Source organism: Xylaria bambusicola (assembly GCF_022495145.1).
Source record: "Xylaria bambusicola strain CBS 139988 unplaced genomic scaffold F5B22scaffold_72, whole genome shotgun sequence".
Taxonomy (NCBI): domain Eukaryota; kingdom Fungi; phylum Ascomycota; class Sordariomycetes; order Xylariales; family Xylariaceae; genus Xylaria; species Xylaria bambusicola.
Genome location: NW_025953625.1, coordinates 19,985 through 41,413, shown reverse-complemented (window position 1 = coordinate 41,413; position 21,429 = coordinate 19,985). Strand labels below are relative to the sequence as shown.

Below are 21,429 nucleotides of genomic sequence, written 5' to 3'. Positions count from 1 at the left end.
ACGGTAGGCCAATACTAAGGGTGATGGATATATACGACTTTGACCTCGTCCTTACCCACTACATTACCTTACCGAGGTAATCCCGATAGCTCCGAGCACGGTTATGATGCTCCCAGTGCTGGGCCGACCACTTACTTAAGCGCCGCACTTGAAGCTGGATTCATCGGCGCATTCCCGCCGTGCCCTGAGGATTCCGAAAGCCAATCCCGTCTAAGTACCTACCCAACGTGAAGGAGCCTCCTTAAGCGCGGGACTCTACTACTTACACGGAGCCTGTTTCAATGTGGCAAGGACTATATCGGGTGTTTCATTTGGAGGTTCGTCCATAGGGGCAAAGTTGATAGTATTTCGCTGCAGATAACAGCCACTCTCGGATAGGAAACGCCAAAGAATACGCGAGTCGAGGTGTCCCACATCACTATGTGTATATACTAGTAGACGGACGACATTGACTGACACACAATCGTAACCTCGAAATAATTGTTGTCTTCGGCTAGTATTGGGCCCAAATCCAATGGCCTGTGACCACTGTCTTAGACACGTAATGGACGCATGGCATTGCACCGCTGCCACCGCATTGCCTGTCTCGGTACCTCTCTAATTATGTTTGAGATATAGATTCCATCTCCAACTGCCAGCTTTACGGTAGATTGGCTGGTGCGTATCTACATAGTATTCAGAATTCCACGCTGCTTTGTCTGGTCTGTAGCTAGTAAAGGGGGAGGGGGGAGGGTTTTGCCGAGGCTTTGCCGGCAGTCTCCAGGTAATAGCTACCTACCACGAAAGTGCTTCTGGCAATAACGTGCCGGAACTCCGTTCAGAAAGCCGTACAATCTCTAGAAGCGGTGACTTGACAAGAAATAGTTTCACCTAAATACCGTTCTCCATGTGTGTTGAACGTGGTCTAAGTCAAGGTCAGTCGGCGAGCGCAGGTGAAAGGAACCCACAAAAGTCCAACCGGTGGTCATAGGGTCATAGGCGCGCTAGCTGGCAACGCTTTCTGCCGTTTCATTCAAGCCGCATGCATCCAGTCGCGACCTCAAACTACGCTCAAAGCCACCGCGCTATTCATGCCAATAAAGACGAGCCTGGCCCGGGTCCGGCAGAGATCCGTGCAACATAGACAGAGGCGCGACATACCGGCAGCAAGCGCGTCAGTCTCTCGCCAAAACAACAGGATGGCGTACAGCTCTCCGTCCCAGGAACCTCGTCAGGCGCCCATGGTTCCCGGCCTCTTCATTACAGCACCAGAGATCAAGGATTCTTTGGTCACAGATACCTCAGTCAAGCAGGATGCCGTAGAGAGCAGTTGTAGAACGTTCCTCGCAGGTACGCGGGACGGCATACGTGTCAACCGCCACGGAGTGCCTTGCCTCAGCCGGGAACGACATATAGCATTCCTAGAGAAGAGCTTGAAGCCCCTTTCTGCCGCGTTCCAAACGGCAGATGCGAGCAGGCCCTGGATCTTCTACTGGTGCTTAAACAGCCTGGTTCTTTTGGGAGTCGACGTATCTAAGTATCGTGACGACCTCGTGGAAACAGCGCGTTCGATCCAAAATGAAAGTGGCGGGTTTGGTGGAGGCTTTGGTCAACAATCTCACCTAGCTACCACTTATGCTATGGTTTTAGCGCTGGCAATTGTAGGGGGAGAAGCTGCATATCAAGTGATTGACCGACGAGCGATGTGGAAATGGCTTTGCGCCTTGAAGCAGCCGGACGGAGGTTTTCGGCTAACACTAGGGGGGGAGATTGATGTCAGGCAAGTATTGCTATTCTCTAGCCAGCCACGCATTCTCTGACCGTAAATCTAGGGGAGCTTATTGTGCCGCTGTTCTAATTACCATACTAAAGCTACCCCTCGACCTAGCATCCGAGCCCCTATCTTCTCTCGCGCCTGAAGGGCTAAATCTGTTCACAGGCCTAGCTGACTACGTACGCCGCTGTAAGCCACCCTGATAACAGGCCCATTTAGGTCGGATTCGCATACTGATCTTTGCAGGTCAAACATTTGAAGGCGGCATATCGGCAAAACCAGGCGCTGAAGCCCATGGTGCATACTCATTCTGTGCCCTAGGCTGTCTGGCCATCCTTGATGCTCCACATCGTATCTTCTCTCGGTTTGTTTGCACTGCTCTACCTATTCACGTAGCCGGCACTTGTCAGAAGTCGCCTTGTACTAACTCTCCAAACCAGGTACCTCGACATACCACGACTTATCTCTTGGCTCTCATCGCGTCAATATGCCCCTGAGGGTGGTTTTAGTGGACGTACCAACAAACTTGTCGACGGCTGCTATAGCCACTGGGTCGGGGGATGCTGGCCCCTGATAGAAGCCGCCATTCACGGGCCGGCAATTCCAACTAGCACCGAGAACCCCTCTTCTGGTATCGATGATCTGTACTCCCGTGAAGGACTTATCCGTTACATTTTATGCTGCGGGCAAGACCAAACAAAACGAGGTGGCATGAGGGATAAGCCGGGCAAGTAAGAAACACATTCTTCCCTACCTTACGATTTGGGCTGAAGGCTAAACCTGTCAACATAGGCCTTCAGACGCGTATCATACTTGTTATGTACTCAATGGCCTCTCCTCAGCACAGCACGTCACCCGTATACTATCATCAGATGGCGACGAGACGTTTCCTCCTTGGACATATGAGGTCGTGCCTCACATTGGAGAAACACAAGTGTATAATGAAGAAGATAGGGTTAATCCAACCGATCCCGTCTATGTTATTCCTGAGGATAAACGGAAAGACATCATGTCATACTTCTCCTCTCGGCCGGGATTTTGAAGGGTGTTGACCCGCCTATGGCCGCATATTAGGCCATACTTGACAACGCGCCAAGCCAGTTTAAACACCTTGGAGCGGTCCGTGCCAGCTTACGGTCCCCTTTTCGGCTCAGTATTAAAGGGAAAACTAACAGACTTTTCTTACATTTGGACCTAGCTGGCGCTAGTTGAGGTGCTCTGCCGTAGAACGTCTCTTGCAGTGAAGCTTGCCTACCTACGTTGTAGATAGGGGCGTCCTTCAGCGTGTACGGGATGTAATGAACCCAAATAGCAGACAACAGTACCTCTGTATATTTTGGCGAGATGGTTCCGCGGTTGTACATCGAGGGCGGCAAGTTACAAGGCCAGGAAGGAATATTGGCCCGCCCAATTCCGTCCAATTCCAGAAAAATTGACCGTTATTCTTGGCCAGACTCTTTTAGATCACGCATGCAGCTGAGTCGTCATGTCGATTAGCTCACATTCTACCGAAAGACACTAGCAGGAATCACTCGCCCAGTTCTAGTACAACAGTATCAGAGAGCCTCTCAGGCGCCTTTCATCTGTTTTCTCCACAACTTGGGCCGTCGCACGGCATGATACCAGACCTACTTCAGTAGTTAGCCGTGAGTCACTGCAGACTTGCGGGGCGAGAGGTCACTCCAGAGGAAACTGAGCTCACCTTGACGAGTCCAGGATCCGAACTACCGCCACTCTCACTATAGTATCGTCACAAGCTTCCATGTGGGCGGAAATGTGCAGCTAGGTATTGCCATACATGGAAGTGTCGTTGACTTATAATACCACCCAGCTGCCATAGTGAAGTAAGGTATTTGTCGTTGATATGGTTGCTCGAGACGTTGCCTTGCCATGTTACTTGCTTTGTTCAGCATGGCAGTCATAGGACCGGAGCAAGTTGCCTCCTATAGTCCGTGTTGGTACACGCTACGCTTGCTTTTGCAAGGAGGACCCAACAACTAAAATCGTAGGAGGTACAACGCCCTCTTTGACGTGGCAGTCTCCATTTGTGGCCGCATGGCGTGCGGCCACAGTTCATTCTAGGAAGGGAAAATTAGTTATCGAAGTAGATGGAATGGCTGGGTAGCAACTTTGACTAGCTTCTCCTAACGGCGTACAGCCTTCCATTTATGATTCGATTAACTTATATGCGACGAATCCTAGAGCAAATAATTGCGGCATCTTCAGACGTCGGGCATATCTTCCGATTTGAGAATACCCAGAGAGAGAATAATCCGACCAGCAACCTGGGTCCTGACGGAAGGCGTTGTTGCACTCATATCACTCTTTCTACGTTATGGATTACTGTTTGTTACATGCCAGCCAGCACTCCGGATGGGGCTAAGACGCATACACAGACCTCCTATTTTATTCGGCTTAAGATACATCCTTTGATGGCAGCATTACCTACCACCTCAAGGGCAGTGCCTAGACCACCATAACTCGATGTATGGTACGTTCCTAATGCAGGCGAGGCTTCATGCACGACATCGTTGCCTTGCTAGGTGGGGAAAAGGGTATATCTAATGTCGTGTCGAGATGTGTGGTACTGAAAGTTGGCCACTTCAACTTCGCCGCCGTACGATACATTGAGGGAGGGTCCCGGCCGCTCATCTAGGTCGCCCACACCTACTACCATGTATGTAGTAAGTAAGCAACAATGATATCATGGCTGGCCTCGGTATAATTCCCGAAGATCGGGTACGCTGCTGACTGGTAACTGATGACGATAACAAACAAACACGTTACATTCCACAAGATAGCAAAGTACTTGTTGGTGCATTTACATACATACATACATCATGTACATGTATGTCTCCAGATACCTACGAGGTAGGTTAGATGAATGGCACTCTAGCATGTGGAATTTTGTTCATAATGTATGTTACGTATACTGGCGTCTACCAAGAACAAGTGGTTGAGGGGCAGAAAGCAAAGCACGTCCCCTTTTAACAACAGCTCAGTTTATCTGTGTCATGTAAAACCTCAATCGACTATGAAACTTGTCTCAATGGCCGCATAACAACGGGGCTATGCTTCTGTCGCTTTACATGTTTTGACTATTTTTCCGAGTCGGATGTATGGTTGACTGCACAGCTGCCATCCGTGCTACAAGATTGCCTTCCACGTCCACACATCCTGCTGCACCACCCAGTAACATGATTGACCAAGGTGCATATCGATGTGTTTGTGTGCAGTAAGCTAGATCGATCAGTCTTCCTTACATACACGTACAGGAATGTAGGGAATCGGTTGACTCTTTAAGACCACAATGCAGAGATAACGTCTTTGAGATACGCTGTGTATCATCCAGCATCAGCCATGGTAGGTGCATACAGCAGATCACAGAAGCAAGCATCTTATTTGGAACAACAGCAGTTAGGTTATTCTACTCTGCTTGGTTTCGCAATCGAGAGGGTTGCCACTCGCGTCTACTGTACATGTATTACTATGTATTGTGTACCTCCATGAATTTCGACGAAATTCTAAGGGTCAACTTAGTGTTCTTGTCAACATCAACTACGTCGTATATTGGTTGGGTCAATATTGGTGCTAAACAACAACAATAACAACAACTTGACAACCATCATCAACCACACAGTTATCGCAATTATACTAGTAACAATTAGTTACCGATGGGAGCACAGTGAACTTCCTAGGCCACTTGAACACGACCTGAACCATGTAAACAAGGCCACCGACTGACCAGGTATGCTATACTTGCAGCTGACTTATTAAGCTTTCCACATCTCTTACTCAAATAGAGGCTACGTTGTGAGTGTCCTCATTCTCCATACTGTACCCCCGAGGCGGCTTTCAGTACGTATCAAGTACCGAAGAAATGCACGATCGGGCGCAACGCATGCAGCATATCACATTCGTTTATTGAGCTCCTGGGCTTCCTGGCTCTTCATTACCTACATCTTCTTTTTCTTCTATGCTTAGTCCACTTCGCCTGCCTCATCTGCCGTCAGATAATCTGCCTACCTACCTGGGTAGTCTACAGTAGTGTATGACACAGGATGCAGTTTTGCCCTTCATTCGCCCCTCGTGCCGTGGCCGACCCCCTCGCGTCCCAGTTGTTATGACACTACTTAGTAGGTTCGTTTCCTTACGCTACACTATGCTGCACCATACTTACGTTAGCTTCGCATAGTACCTCAATGATACTAGTATTACTAGTACCATTATCATTGCTCTTCGATTCGTGTCTACTAAGTATACTGTATATGCCGGATGAATGTAGTGTGAACACTTGTATTGCGGTACGTGTAAGAAATGTAGGTAGGTATCGTGATGTACATATATATCTATATACTTACAGTGCCTACATGTAGTCAACTACCAACATAATACCGCACTTGTATCCGCGCTAACCTGAGGGGACGATGGCAAAGAAGTCATAACAACCCACAGGAGAGACAACAATAGACGTGAGCCGTAGCTGCAGATGGGTGGAAGAGAAAAAGTCCTACAGCCTGCACTGCCCAATACAGGATCTCAGAGCTTAGATACATATGTACACACACACACACACACGTACACATATATCGTAGTAGCATAGCTCTATACGGACATAGCTGCTGTCCATGATGGTAGTGTCATGAATACCTGTGGTTGGATATGGAGATGGGAATGGAGCCCCACGACCACTCTCGGCGCCCTGCCCCGTCCGATCGCAGCAAATACCACGATGCCTTCGTCTTTTTTCGGTCAAAGTTCTCGTCATCATGAAAGCGGCTAATTCGTCCATATGCAACTGGTGGTGCAGGCCTTTTCACGTTGCAAAGTTGCCGCCGGTAGCGGTACCTCTGGGCCGGGCTGGTTGCGCCGCCCACGGCCGGTACTCGTACACCGTCCAGACTCGGGCCCATCTTGATTTAATATCCAGCGGCGGTGCCAACTCATCATTGCATGAGGTGTTAAGCGTCTCTCCTCTGGCTAGCGGCCTCGCCATTCTGCACCACGCCGGCCGCTCATTGGCCAATTGCCCATAGAGCTCTTAGTGGCTCCTGTCGGGTCTCCCAGGGCAGACCAGGACGGACCAGGGCTCCAGTGCCTCTCCCAATCGCCGTCGAGGCCACCGACCGGGTTGACCCAGGTTGACCCAGGTTGGCCAGGTTTGGAGCGAGACCAGGGTCGCCTCCACTTGTGCAGGCCCCTCCTCCAGTGTGTTCATGCACCTCATTTCTTTCACCGACTTGTAGCGTGTATCGTGTGTGTATTGTATGTGAGTATTGTGTGTATCCGGCTCGACTTGGACGCTGCGAGCAACAGCCTGGGTTCTTGGGTTCTTCCTGGGTTCTTGCGCTGCCCAGGGTCATCTCGGCCGGGACGCCAGTGGCCTGCCCGTCATCCTCTATCCCCATTCCGTGCACCCTGCTTGGACTGGGCGGCCGGAGTCAGCCAGTCCAAGACGACCCTAACTCGGCCCAAACAAGTAAAGAAGAGACTCGATTAACGGAAGATAAACAAATAAACAAATAGGTACCTACAGTAAAACCAAAAGAGGCCCTGGGGATGATGGGAATGAATGCCTGCTTGCATACTACCTGCCTCTCTCAGGCGGAGTGCAGTAATACATTACCGCCCACGGCCTGATAGTCCAGCCGCCACGCGCCGATGACTCTCTGGATACGCTTCACACTAACATCCCAACCTACATACCGGTAGTGTAGATAGTAGGTACTGACTGTAGGTAGGTATGTAGGCATCGCCTGCGGCCTCTGTGCTCGGTACTGCACGTACTGTACATACATAGGTAGTATAGTGTAAGTATGCGCAGAGACTGAGCTCAATGACCCCGGTCATCGTCATGACTTTTTATCTTGACAATTCTATCAGACCAAACATGGCGACACTAAGGCTTTGATTTGTCCGGTCGCCTCATCCTATGTATGCTTACGCCAGATCACAGGAGCTACATTATTATGTATGTATGTGAACTGGTACGCGCGAATCGCTTACGGCCTGCCACCAGGCCCACTCTTCCTGGTAGCGTAGGTAAGATTTGTATCTACCTACTTCGTATGTACTCTACAGTCCACCACGTCCCGCCGTGGTCGTCTTTTGCGAGCTCGCAAGCTAATGCAATGCCGTCTATCCCGTCGGATTGGCTCGACGGCTTGGTAGACTCGGGACTGAGGACGTGATGGCCGCTCCCATGACGCTATGGGAGCTGTGTATGCCCTCTCTCTGCCCTCTCGTCTCCCGCCGTCGAGCCCTGGCCAGGGAGACGAGATGGGTACACAGAGTGTACATGCCATCACCGTCGCGGACGGGCATCGTGGTACCATGACAGATGAACATGCAAGTACCAGGCCAGGCGTCGTTAGTGCCGCCGTTGGATATCTCGACGACGGCTTCGATCGGATTTCCCCCCCTCCACTTAGTACTGTATCGAGTCTAAGTCGAGATCGGAACTACCTCGACATCACTCTGCGCGTTTGTTCCTTGTTAATGTACCGGTAAGATGCTTGGGAACCAGGCACATCCCTCTTGTCGGCTCCCCAATATGTCTGAACGACGAGACGTGACTGGCTGCTGGCCTAGTGGACATCCATACTACAGCTAGACGGGCGTTGACGATGTCCCGCCGTCCCATGCCTACACAATTATTATTATTATTATTTATTTTTTTTATTTCTTAATTTTTTTTTTTCCTCCCACCCCTTAATTCCCCTCCCCCTCCCCTTCATAGTTACGCCGAGGACGCGTTTTGGCCGCAGAATTGGTCCCCAGTTCCATTTTGCCACTCCACAATGCCTGCTCATTGCCCTTTGCATAACCCAGTGTCTCCTTTACCCAGCCGTCCCCGGCACACGTCGGACAGGGTATGGAACGGAACTCGAACGGAGAGGGCGGTACTACTTGATACTAGGAGAATCTAGTATAGCGAAGACTTATCTAAGAGAGAGGTGATCGACTCTAGGGATGCACACCCCATGTGTAGTGGGGAGATGCCTAGTCTCTGGACTTTTTATCAAATGGCAACGACTCGCGCCAACACATCAAGATGGGGTCACACTCTTGAGAGCCGCATCGCTGCTGCGTCCATGGAACGTCTCCCTCTCTAAACACGTTCCTATTTTGTCTTGTTGCCTTTGTTCCGTCTTGATATCCCTGCCCCGCACCAACAGCTTATTTCTGCAATAAAGCACACATGTCTCGCCGTCGATGGCTCGTCTTTCTGCACACAGCCCTGAATACGTAGCATAACCTCCTTCTTCAACACCACCACATCACACCTTCGCCTCGTAGTACAGACTCGTCCATCTTCTCCCGCTGGCGCCTTACCTGTCTAGACGGTCTCGTCCCTCGTCTCCCCCTTCTCCACGGTTAGGCTCGACTGCATACTCCAGGAGTGTCCAAAACCACCTTCTATACCACGTCCATTTTCCCGCAGCATTGTCACCCCCCTGGGATTACTCGCATCTGTCTGGCATCTGTTGGGTGTGTGGGGGTTCTTTTTTCTACCTAATCTCAGGGCTATATACTTTATTTCTTTTATTTTTGTTCCTTCGGGTCGTTACAGGGAAAAAGAACGTCCCAAGCAACCGGTCAGCAACCATGTCAGGCTATTACATGCAGTATCTCGAGAGTAAGTCCTCCGGTTAACCCCGCGCTGGTCATCTTTTTTATACGACGTCCCTCGGTTGTCAATGGTGATGCTGTCCTGTCCTGTCTTGGTGGGGCGGACAGAACGACGGGAGTTCGTCGTCTCACACACGTGAGCAAGCATGCCCCTGCGTCACCAGCATGTGCAGCTTGCCATTGTGTTCCTGCTGCAACGGGCTGGGTGCAGTGCTTCGCCTGACTCGTTGCCTTGCAAATAACTAGACCAGCCCACGTTTTTTTCTGCAAGGCGCGAGCCAGGCTCTGCGGGTTACTCTTTGCCTGGGGGCGATCGCCGTTGGGCTGTCATGCATATACATCACGCTCGATCGTTCCTGGCGCCATCAGGGCTGCATTTTCTCATGCGCCGATCGAGCTTGGTATCGAATTATACGAGAGTTTTCCGGGATCAGTAGCTGACTAGGTATCCGATAGGCCTGTGCCGACGTCGTGGGTGGCAAGACCCTTCGTACGAGTGTTACAGAGACCCGAGTGGCTACACGTGCCTGGTTCTGGTGAACGGTCGCGAGTACCAGACGGATCTTGCATACGAATCGAACTCCTTGGCCCAGGAAAACGCAGCCATGAGGGCGTTTATGGTGTGCCGGAACTTTTCCGTCAATGGAGGCATGCTTGCCCGTAACGGCATTGTCCAGGGTCTCCCAGCCAATGATTCCAGCAGGCGCAAGAAGTCGCGCCATGCTTCAGCCAGTCACGGTCATGGCCACAGCCACCGGGAGAGCCGTCATGGCCACAGATCTGGACATTCGAGCAGCAGTTCAACCATATCCTTCGAGTGAGGGAGGCAGTGAATGCACACACCAATGGGCTTATATCCCTCTTCCCAATGCTATAATCTACCAGATATTTTCTCCCCACCTAAGAGTCGGCGGATCAAAACGGAGAGCGACAGAGCGAGAGAGAAAAAAAGGTGCGAGCCAGGAACATGAACGCGAGGCGCCGGATTACTCGATATATACACGTGGTGAAGCTTCACAGCTTATCCCCAAGGCATATTCCGCGAAATACCCCATTCAGCATAGCCCGACGGAAGAAACGGACACAAAATTTTGCATAAACTAACGATGAATGACGACCTTACGAATTTAAATCGACGATGTTACGACCTTTGTTTTCCGGGATGAAGTTTTCCCCGAGAGAGCCTTGGATTTTTTCTTCTTTTCTTTAACACGTGCTGCCTTTTCCTCCACGATTGGATGAATCCCTTGGTTTCAATTTGCATTCTACCGTCTCCTTCTCCTCTGCTTTGGCGGCAAATGATAATAGTTCCGTGGAAGACGTAGAACCAGGCCGGTTCAATGAGGATGGAAATATTTCCCTTCCTTCTTTTTTTTCTGGAAAGCAAATTTTTATAGCCTGAATGGTGGTGGCCTCTCGGAAAAGCTCCTAGGGCTTCCTCCTTCTGTAATACAGCAGACGCCGCTCTGCGGTTTTGATGGCCTCCCCTTTCTGTGCGCATATTACCCAATGTGCCCGCATCAACTTGAGCTAGTTTTCATGGATAGATGTTTAGGAGCGTTTTCACCCAGAGGAAGGGAGGAAAGAAATGATGAAGTTAGAACCCGTCTACACTTGCCTACTCCTTTTATAGTTTCCTTGAAACCCATGTGTGGAATCACCCCGAGGCTTTCTAGCGAATTTATTTGCCCTTTACCCCCTCTTTTTTCCGGTAGGGGTTAGGGATTTAGGAGGGGGAATAGTCAACCCGCGCCCATATGTATGGACTTCAGTGACATCTCCAAGCCTGGAGACAGGGGCGACTAGCGTGGCCGGGAGGCTATTCTATGAGGAAGCCGCCAGCCAATCCGAACAAGGCAAATCATTGTAGGATTAACGACAATTCATGTCGAGCGGAGCCGGTTTCTCGGGTCTTTTCCCTTTTTTTTCTCCTTATCTTTATGGCGTGTTTGAGAAAGACTGCCCTCAGGGGTAGATGATGACCAGCATGTATGATGATGAACGACCACGATGATGAATTTACGACTATGCAACTTGAGAAGAGTTAAACTTTATAGGGCAGTGATGCTGAAAGAAATATACAGTTTTCCTATTCTTCTGGGCCTCCAAGTCCGTGCCATTGCCCACATGGGTCTTATGACACTTGTCTGTATGTGTAGCCTATACAGGCTAGTGATGGAATATTCATGTTTCCATTCTCCTTCCAAACCACCTCCCGTAGCTGGTGGAGAAGGAGACATGCCTTGATGGGGGCTGCCAGGAACCCATCGCGCTGGATTGGTTGCCGCGATGCCAATCCCATGTGGTGTGGTGTAGTGTAGTGTGTGTAGTGTAGGTTCACCACACACACATGACGAGTGGTGTGGGTGGTGCCGTTCAGACGGGTTCTGTTGTGCCTGGTGTGCTGCGGGTGTGACAAGACACGCATACCTGCATCATCCCATCCACCCGCCCACACCCGCATAGCTGTGCATTGTACACTTATAGTATACGTATACTACGTAGTAGGTAGGTAGGTAGGTAGGTTAGGTGGTTATACCCAGAGTCTGCCCGTATGATACTACTAGAGTAGGTTAAGTAGGTATGTATGTATCCATTCATCCACCTATCCACCCATCCACACCACCATCACGACGACACCCCAACACCACCACCATGCGCGCTATGTGTTCGACAAGCGAATGCACGGCATGCTGTGCTAAGCGCAAACGAGGTGATCGTATGGGGGAAACAATGGGCTCGCTATTTATCAAGCGACTGACAACCTCTAGAATAAATCTGGGTTGCCGGCTTTTAGCCTCCCAAGACTGGTCTACCTATATTCTCCGCATGCTTTCCCCAGACTTCCAGCCCAACCCCCTCTCTACTTGGGCCTCTTTGCCTCCATCTAACTTCACCCATATACATACATTCATCCCCACCACTGGCCAGGCCCTACGCTTCTGAGACATACATCGACCTACTCACACTCGTCTGAAAGTAGCAGACAAGTATATCACATGTAACTCTTATTGCCGTGGTTCGACCTGTCAGCTCCTCATATTTGCGGTAGTGTACCCCGTACCTGGGTAAGTGTAGGAACTGTGTAGCCCAGCATCCTGCATACTAAGCAACTATTTGGGAACCGCGGGCAAGACAGACCGTCTTTTCTCTGCCCCAGGGTCCCGTGATCTGAGACACGTCAATCGACTGGATCTTGACTGTTGCACGACAGCGGCGGCGGCGGCTCGGTAGTTGGGGAGACGAGGGGCTTTTTTTTTTTTTTTGCCCCTGGGAAGAGCAAATAGAAGAGAAAAGGGATTTCTCGCCTAGAGGTGGGACCAGATCCAATCAATACTCATTCTCTCTCCTGATATCCGTGTTTGCTAGGCAAACATATTCTATTCAAGTAGGTAAACGGAGGAAACCTACGGTATCTCTGCATGTCACGCCACAGCCCGCCCGTCTAGCAGTTTTCGGGCGCAATTGAGGATAGACATGTCTGTCTGTCCGTATCTGATGACAAGCAACTCAGCTGTAGGGCTGGGTTGGCCTGTACTCCTTTTGAGCTCACTGGTGGTGAGCGGGCGTTTATCGGAACACGAGACTGGGCATCCTCGTGTGATGAGAATTGAAAACGCGGGATGTCATCGTGGGGGGGCGGGAGGCTCCCCGCTTGTCTGGGCGCGACAAAATTACATCTTTGAAGCGTCGGGCAACAAGCTGATAGGCCAATGGAGAATGCTGGCGGTTGGCTATTCAAAGAATGAACAAAGGTGGCTTGTGTCATCGGCCACTAAGAAAGACGGGGGAGGTAGAGAGGTCAATTTCCTACAGAGATGACGAAGACCTAAAGTGTCACGGGATACAGAATTGTGGCTTACAATTTGCATTGACTTGGAAAAGACAATACACAGCAAGTTGCCCTTTTGGAAGACGGTAAGACGGAATTTGCGTGATTCGGACTGACACGTGTTATACAATGTGTGCGGGAAATGAATAGCCATCCATGTACGAGGGCTGTAAGTACTTCGTAAGTAAGTTGTAACACCCATTGGCGATAGATGAATTGATGTCTGGCGATGTGGCCAGCTGCGCGTGCTACACAAATCAGGAACGGCAACAAGGCCTTTCATTTCGTTTCATTCTTGTACCAAGCTCAAAAGTTGGCAATTATTGTTTCGCCTGTTCGGAAGCCGACGAAAACCTGGATCTGCAATTTAATTAGGTTGACCATGCAGACAACCAACAATAGAATAGTATGTTGACATCCTTTCTAAATCAACTTTTTTCCGCATGGACCCGGCAGTAAGCACACACAGCTGAAAGGAAATGTTAGAGCATGAATTAATTCCCAAGACAAAATGCTGTCGAATGCTGATCTTGTTTCGAGCCTCGTGTTGGCAGCCCGGCATCACATTGGCTTTTTCCTAGGAGGGGAGTAACACGGCCCTTCTTGTCGCTCAAAGAAACGTGATTGGTCCCATGACCTTGCTCAATTTCCTCTTTTGTCCACTTTTCAGTCTCATTGTGGCTAGAGGCGGCACAGGCCTTGCTCCTAGCGAGCTTCAGGGGCGCAGCATTGGTCAACGGACTGTTAGAAACCTTTACTTTACCTACTACATACATGCTTACGTACCTCGATTCCAGCATCGAATGCATCGTATCGTATTCCAATGGATTGAGTAGGTTCTAGTCTCTAAGTAAGTATGTACGGTAGCTGGAATAGAACGTGGGAGACGTGGCCAAGGCAGGTAAGCACCTCGGCACCTTTACATACCTACCTATATACTACCTTATAGTAGGTATAGTAGGTACCTAGGTAGGTAGTCCATAGACCAATGGAACATTGGCGTGGCGTGGCCACCGCGTGCGTCGGTGGCCTCCGTGCCTTGCAATAGCAAGTAAGACCAGACCAGACCAGACCATGCAATTTGCCAATTGGGGACCATCTGATCTCGTGTTCATCTGATATCTGGTGGTTGTCGACATGCCGTACACTCTGCAGGTGACTGGCTGGAACTGTTGGACCGTACCTAGCTTGCCTAGTAGATACCTAGATAGGTACCTAAGGTACGGCGCAGGGGCCTGGGGGTGGCAGCTAAGCATAGGTACCTCTAGGTACTGCCCGCTGCTCACTATCAGACACTACCATGTAGGTAGGTAGGTAGACAGGCCCGACAGGCACCTGTGTGGGTGTCTGTACCTACCTAGGTAAAGTCTCCTGACCACCTCCACCACCACCCCCTAACAAAACGCATCCAACTCACCCACAGTCAGACAAGACAAACAGACATAGGTATCTGTTCAAAGCCAGCAAAAGGCGTTCGTTTCGTTGCTTCGATTCATCATATCCTCCATATCCTCTGCAGATATCCTGAGCGAACCAGACAACTCGTCACACCACCATCAGACTCTGTTGTTGCTGGTAACACGCGCCCGTCCCAGGCATAAACTCTACCTACATACCCAGTACCTAATTAATCACATCCTTTTCCACGCACCCCGGGCCAAACGCCCAAATTGCGCCTCTGCGGCCCTTACCTAAACCATAATTTCTACCCGCTGCCTCTTAACTGGCCACACCGCCAACCTTGAACCCCCTTCTCTGCTCCTCGCTCACATTCATCGCCAACGTTGCCTCTTCAGCCTCGAACCCGACTACGTCTATCACATCTGTTACACCTCCCAGTTTGGTGCAGAGCCTGGCCACAGCACTCTCGCCGCGTTACAAATCCCGTCACTCGTTCCCTCCCCCCTAATAAATAATCAACCTACTTCAATATGAAGGGTAAGTTGGCAGTAGCCTGTTGTTGCCCCCTACTTGCAACGTGGTCAATTAGCTAACTATGGTTGCGCCGTACAGCCCTCATCCTCGTTGGTGGCTTCGGCACTCGCCTTCGCCCTCTGGTACGTGATTCTACAGTCGCACAAGGCCGAATCCGACAAATTCAACCGCCATGATAGTCCAGCTTCAGCTCACCTCGATGGTCACAACTAACCATCTTGTGTTCATTAGACTCTCACAATGCCTAAGCCTCTCGTTGAATTTGCCAACAAGCCCATGATTCTTCACCAGATTGAGGCACTAGCTGCCGTTGGCGTTACTGACGTCGTTCTCGCCGTCAACTACCGCCCTGAAATCATGGAACGTGTTCTAAAAGAGGTCAGTATCGGGGAAGATAGTTACACCAAGATTGCTTGGCTCTTGTGCTCTTCGCTGACTTGTAGCATGCATAGTACGAGGATCAACTCGGCCTCAAGATCCATTTCTCCCTCGAGCCCGAACCCCTTGGCACTGCTGGGCCCTTGAAGCTTGCAGAAGAAATTCTGGCCAAGGACAATTCCCCGTTCTTTGTTCTAAACTCCGATGTCACCTGCGAATTTCCCTTTAAGCAGCTAGTCGACTTTCACAAGGCTCACGGAGACGAAGGTACCATTGTTGTGACCAAGGTCGAGGAGCCCTCAAAGTATGGTGTGGTGGTTCACAAGCCAAACCACCCTTCACGTATTGATCGTTTCGTCGAGAAGCCCGTCGAATTCGTCGGAAACCGTATCAACGCTGGCCTGTACATCCTTAATCCCTCTGTTCTCAGCCGTATTGAGAAGAATCGCCCCACATCTATCGAGCAAGAGACCTTCCCCGCCGTTGTGCGCGACGGCCAACTACACTCATTTGATCTAGAGGGTTTCTGGATGGATGTCGGACAGCCCAAGGATTTCCTGACAGGCACTTGTCTCTATCTTTCATCGCTAGCTAAGAAGAACCCCAAGCTTCTGGTCTCGCCATCTGAGAGCTACGTCCATGGTGGTAATGTGATGGTTGACGAGACCGCCAGAATCGGAAAGAATTGCCGCATCGGGCCGAATGTCGTTATTGGCAAGAATTGTGTGATTGGTGATGGTGTTCGTCTTCAACGTTGCACACTTCTACCCGGCTCTAAAGTCAAGGACCACGCCTGGATCAAGAGTACCATCGTTGGTTGGAACAGCTCAGTTGGCAAGTGGGCGCGTCTAGAAAACGTTACAGTTTTAGGCGACGATGTCACAATTGGCGACGAGATATACGTCAACGGCGGAAGCATTCTCCCCCACAAGAGTATCAAGGCTAACGTCGACATTCCCGCCATCATTATGTAATCGGCTTACCTTCCTTCGATACCCTGGTTCTCACGATTCACCTATTCTCTATTTCGCCTATATTCCGTGTATATTTGACTCAGCTTCACTTCCTCGTACGATTTGATAATATCTCGGTGATTTCGATTCTGTCTTCGCGGCAAATCCCACCTCAATTTTGTGTTCTTCGCGTCATTTCGAGTAGGCGGGCGTTTTTATAGGCCAGGGATAAGGGAAAAAGTCGGTTCAAAATATCCGATATGATATGAGTCCAAAGTGGCACCAGTACGAGCAAGAAGGTTACGGATTTTGCGACCACGTCAAGCATAATAAGTGTATTGCGATGGGAGAGTGTTCATGACACTCAGGATCGCAAGCTTGTTGGCTCATTGTTGCGATAAATGCGACTTGTTTGGCCTCTGATACTATCTACAATCCTACGAAGTGAAAGATTTCATTATGGAATGATACATGTGGCTACTAGAGGCAGAGACAGATTTCCCCAATGGTTCGGAGTGTGGCATGAATTATAAGCATGGCGCATGATAGAGGCACGTACAAGGGCTACACTGATTGTTATATAAAATTGCATTTAGTAGAGTTTCGTGTGGTGTCACCAGCTCCCGAAAGTGGGTTAATTAGAAAACCAAAAATTAAGAAGTAATAATCCTAGCGGTCGATCTTGCAGCTTGTGTTGGTGCCAGAGATATGTTTCAGATAAATATTTTCGTGATGTGTAAAGTAATGATGAAGCTAAAGGGGGGTTCGTATCTAACATCCGAACCCAAGATGCGGCGATACAAGATCAGAGATGTTCCGCTAACGTAGTTCATGACCTAGAATGCTCTCTGAGTTCTGTTACGTCAAAATTTATCTTGATTACCCTACCCCTATTATCCCTTCTACTTTCATCGGACTAGTTTCTTGTTTGCCTGTCGCGTCATTAAGGGTATGCTGTTTGTTGCCTACTACACTGTAGATCAGCCCGTAGAAAGGAGGTGATTATGGGAATACTCGCATTCTACTTTCTCCCGGGAGATAATTTCCTTGTCTACCTTCGCGGCACGTGGTCGTAGTATGGGCGTAGTCATATCGTGTCATGTCTTGGTGAAAATCCCTCGAACGCGTAACTAGATGAGTCTCGCATCACGGTGCCTTGCGTAGGTGGTACTGCCGTGCCTTCCGGTTCCGGTGAATCAGCGATGAAAGATGGTGAGTAGTGACTAAGTAAGTATCATTCGCTCGTGAGATAGGTCTACGTGGTGTTGTATTTTCTGTGTTGATCTCGCGTGTGTGAGATAATGGCATATTGAGCGCTCTCTTATTTTCTGAAAAAAGGGGGGAGGAGGAAAAGGCGAGTCTTGAAACAAAATTTGAGGTTTGGCATACCTTCAGCCTACTCACTATACAGTCCAATATAAGTCATACCAGTATATTAGTAAAGAGAGAGCTAAGATACGTTGGAAAATCGGAGGATGCAATGAATTGATGTCCACTGAGTATGAGATTAAACAAAGAGTAAGTCACGGGTAATACTGATGCCGCGTGAATGTCCACATGGCTTTTGTTATAAATGCTATCACCCAACGAGTGGTTATCTTGTGACAATGGTCATAGAGTTGGCGCGAGCGCTGAATTTCTGTCTTGACAATCGGATCCATGGTGTTAATGGGTTGAGTGGTCTCGACTACCGTCAAACAGGTTGTTCTTTACCAAATATGACAATACACCGCTCTACTTAGAACTGCTTAGTGACACCTGAAAATCGTCGATATAACATGTTCTATTAGTAGATCAACCAACAGGATATGAAGAGGTCGTGTCACATGCGCGTATAGTTGAACACGCAGATCGCTTACGACTATGGGCGTAACGCAGTCTGTTCATGATCTTCAAGAGACGTGCAGGCAGTGGTGAAAGTGAAGTTATGCAGACCTCGCTTCATGAAATAGTTCAATGAGACCTAGACGGTAAGTAGGATTTGCAGCCCAAATGTATCTAGAGCCAAAGTCGGTCACCAAGCCCAGAAGGAGTTGGCTGGCCAAGGGCTTTTGCAAACCCTAGTAGATTATTCTATTGTGAAAACCATCAATTCCAAGCCCAGACGTCTGCCCTTATCACATCAGCCTCTTTCACGCCTAGGTAGCTGACCAGACGCATGCAGTACGTTCGACATGTGTAACATCATATTGAAGTTGAAGTCCGATACAAGTGTAGCAGGGTCCAACGTGTGACGAATTACTGTCAGTTTCAGGGTATAATTGAATAAGTGTAACCGGATAAATATATACTATTAAATGAATAGACTTATCTCTACATATACATAGCGACTATCTCATTATACAATCACTTACGCATCTATGCATGCTCGGTATGTTCGTTTCTCGGCAGAGACGAGTGCTTCTGCTCCTCAGCTGAGTCGCTGGCGGCATTCATAGCGCTATCCTCCTCGCCAGTGCCAGCTTCACGGCGAATACGAGCAATTTCTTCGGGTGGCGGGGCAACCCAGTGAGCCGATTTTCTAGGGTTGACGTGCTGAACGTACATCGTGTCGATTTCCTCGAGTGTACGGCCTTGACCCTCCATACAGAAGAAGTAGACGATCAAACCACCAACGACATTCGTAGCCGCAAACACGTAGCCGTATCGGAAGTCAATATCCTTTGTGATGAAGGGCGTGAAGAAAGCAATCAAAAAGTTCCAGGTCCAATTGCTCGCAGTAGCTAGCGCCATAGCCTTTGCGCGATATTTCTATAACAGCGGAAGGGTTAGAAATCATGGCCAATAACACATATCTGTCACGGTTCTATGAGGTGGAGGGTTTGAGTTGACTGCTTATGGTCCGAAGCATCGCAAATTCTGAAGTCAAAGATTTTAAGACGTACCGATGGATAGATTTCTGCAATAAGAGTCCACACCATCGGCCCCCAAGTAGTAGCATAACCGAGGACGAAGATAGCGGCAAAAACAATCAAGACGATGCCCGCAGTAGGAGTATTGGTTGGTGTTTCGATATCCAAAAGGAAATGTCCCACAGAAGCAAAGATCAAGAAGCATATGAACATCCAGATGGAGCCTAAGATCAGACTCTTGCGGCGTCCATAATGCTCGACTAGATATAAACCAATAAAGGTCACACCAAAGTTAATGGTGTTGAGGATAACTTGTGTTATGAAGCTGCTAATTTGGACGGATTGGAAGATCGTTGTACCATAATAGAAGAAGTAGTTAGCACCAGTTCTGTACTGGCGTTAGCAACTGTTGAGAGAAGAGTTCGCCTCGTGTCTAACGAGCACCCAGGGGAGTGGCTTTCGAAGGTAGGGGATACTTACAGCTGTTGGAACATCTGCAGGGCGACACCAAGTGCGATACGATAAGCCATGCGTGGTGCACCAAACATCTCAACGTAGCCACCAATAAAACCTCTCTTGACCTGTGACTCGGCGCGCAGCTTGCTCTCAATCTCTTCCATTTGAGAGTGGATGGCCCAGTGGTTTGCTGGCGCAGCGTATACCCTCATGAGCGTTTCCCTAGCCTCGTCTACGCGTCCCTGTCGATAGGCATAGCGAGGTGTCTCGCTAAATGAGAGGATACCCAGACCTAACCCAATTGTGAAGATCCAACCAAGTCCAATGACGATGCGCCAAGATGCCGAGCTATTCCTCTGGTGGTCATATGTCCCTAGATTGAACACGGCAGCGAGGAAAATACCGAGGGTGATGAACAATTGGTAGGCACAAACGAGAGCGCCACGGATCCATGGAGGTGCAGTTTCGGCTTGGCTACACCGAATGTCAGCCATCGACCATTTTTGTTTCCTACGGGTGTTTCTCAACCGCCAATAATTTCATAGCAACCTTGACCTTGGTACGGAAGGATGCCTTGCAACCGAACAAAAGGGAAAAGGCGTTGGGATTACTTACTACATGGGCACCAACAGACTCAGCGCGCCGACACCAAAACCGGCGACAAGTCGTCCAACAATGATTTGCTCGTAGGCATTATTGGCAGCGATCTGGATAACGAAACCAATTGACACCACAGCGCACCACAACGACACAGACAGACGACGGCCAATTCTATCGGCAATGGGCGCGGCGATGAGCGCTCCCACTAGCGTTCCAATGGATAGTAGACCAACGATAAGACCTGAGCGTACGGGGGTGAATGTCCACTGATAATCGCCATCGTCGTTAGGTAAGTATTCGCCAAAACGCTGCAGAAAGTCGGGCATCTCGAGGAAGCCGGAGATTTGGCCAGTGTCATAGCTAGTGCCCGTCAGCGAACATCCATGATTTCACGGACATGAGGGTTAACGTACCCGAAGATGAGTCCACCCATCGACACTAAGAGGCCCATCACGAAAGACCGTCCAGATACACGGGGTAAAGGGGAGAAGTCGAGGCCTGCCTCCTTCCCCGTCCTCTCCTGACGCACATCGTCGAAGGTGACGCGGTTGTTGAAGCCAAGCATATTGGCGAGGGTATATTGAATTTCAATACAGTTGAGCTGAGTGTCGACTTGGAAGTCTCGTCGTCGAGGAGCGCATAGGACCGACTATCGAGTTTGTGAATGATCGTCAGGGCTCTCCCACGCGTCAGACAAGCATGATTTTGCAATGCGATTCCACGTGGACATGATCAACATCAGAGGGGGGAGAGGGGCTTTTATCAACTTTCGCTCGTGCATACATTATTAGATAATCTGGAGAAGCAACTGGAGGGAATGGGGGGGCCCCAGGATTCCCAGTCAGTACTCCTCTTACTCCAGAGCTGCCCCAGCTCTGCCCAGCAGCCCCAGGATTGCTCTGGATTTGGTGGTGGTGCTAATTTGTGCCGATCCATACCGTGCTTACCGTCATCGTAGCAGATAGTAGGACCGAAAGCGTTACGAGAAGATGGCACCGAGGCTCTAGCTATCCACTAAGAGTCTACCGCGGTCGGGGA

General features: G+C 49.6%; 4 protein-coding genes across 4 annotated transcripts; 3 read left to right on the top strand and 1 right to left on the bottom strand.

The window, feature by feature from the left end:
- Positions 1–323: 323 nt before the first annotated feature.
- On the top strand, positions 324–2,809 carry F5B22DRAFT_521098 (terpenoid cyclases/Protein prenyltransferase). The gene is made up of 6 exons (XM_047972627.1): positions 324–914; positions 971–1,759; positions 1,812–1,942; positions 2,000–2,117; positions 2,194–2,484; positions 2,546–2,809. Exons 2-6 carry the CDS (start codon positions 1,071–1,073, stop codon positions 2,793–2,795), a joined length of 1,479 nt encoding a protein of 492 aa, XP_047825729.1. The 5' UTR covers positions 324–914; positions 971–1,070; the 3' UTR covers positions 2,796–2,809.
- Positions 2,810–9,361: 6,552 nt separating this feature from the next.
- Positions 9,362–10,206, top strand: F5B22DRAFT_639867 (uncharacterized protein; the record flags this gene model as incomplete). The annotated part of the gene is made up of 2 exons (XM_047977778.1): positions 9,362–9,392; positions 9,842–10,206. 2 exons carry the CDS (start codon positions 9,362–9,364, stop codon positions 10,204–10,206), a joined length of 396 nt encoding a protein of 131 aa, XP_047825728.1.
- Positions 10,207–14,628: 4,422 nt separating this feature from the next.
- On the top strand, positions 14,629–17,155 carry F5B22DRAFT_627522 (mannose-1-phosphate guanylyltransferase). Its single transcript, XM_047976332.1, has 4 exons — positions 14,629–15,155; positions 15,231–15,274; positions 15,384–15,530; positions 15,605–17,155. Exons 1-4 carry the CDS (start codon positions 15,149–15,151, stop codon positions 16,502–16,504), a joined length of 1,098 nt encoding a protein of 365 aa, XP_047825727.1. The 5' UTR covers positions 14,629–15,148; the 3' UTR covers positions 16,505–17,155.
- Positions 17,156–18,841: 1,686 nt separating this feature from the next.
- F5B22DRAFT_651644 (hexose transporter) lies at positions 18,842–20,956 on the bottom strand (the record flags this gene model as incomplete). Its single annotated transcript, XM_047979500.1, has 5 exons — positions 18,842–19,234; positions 19,369–19,723; positions 19,816–20,265; positions 20,407–20,751; positions 20,805–20,956. The coding sequence occupies 5 exons, from the start codon at positions 20,954–20,956 to the stop codon at positions 18,842–18,844; spliced, it is 1,695 nt and encodes a 564-aa protein (XP_047825726.1).
- Positions 20,957–21,429: the final 473 nt, after the last annotated feature.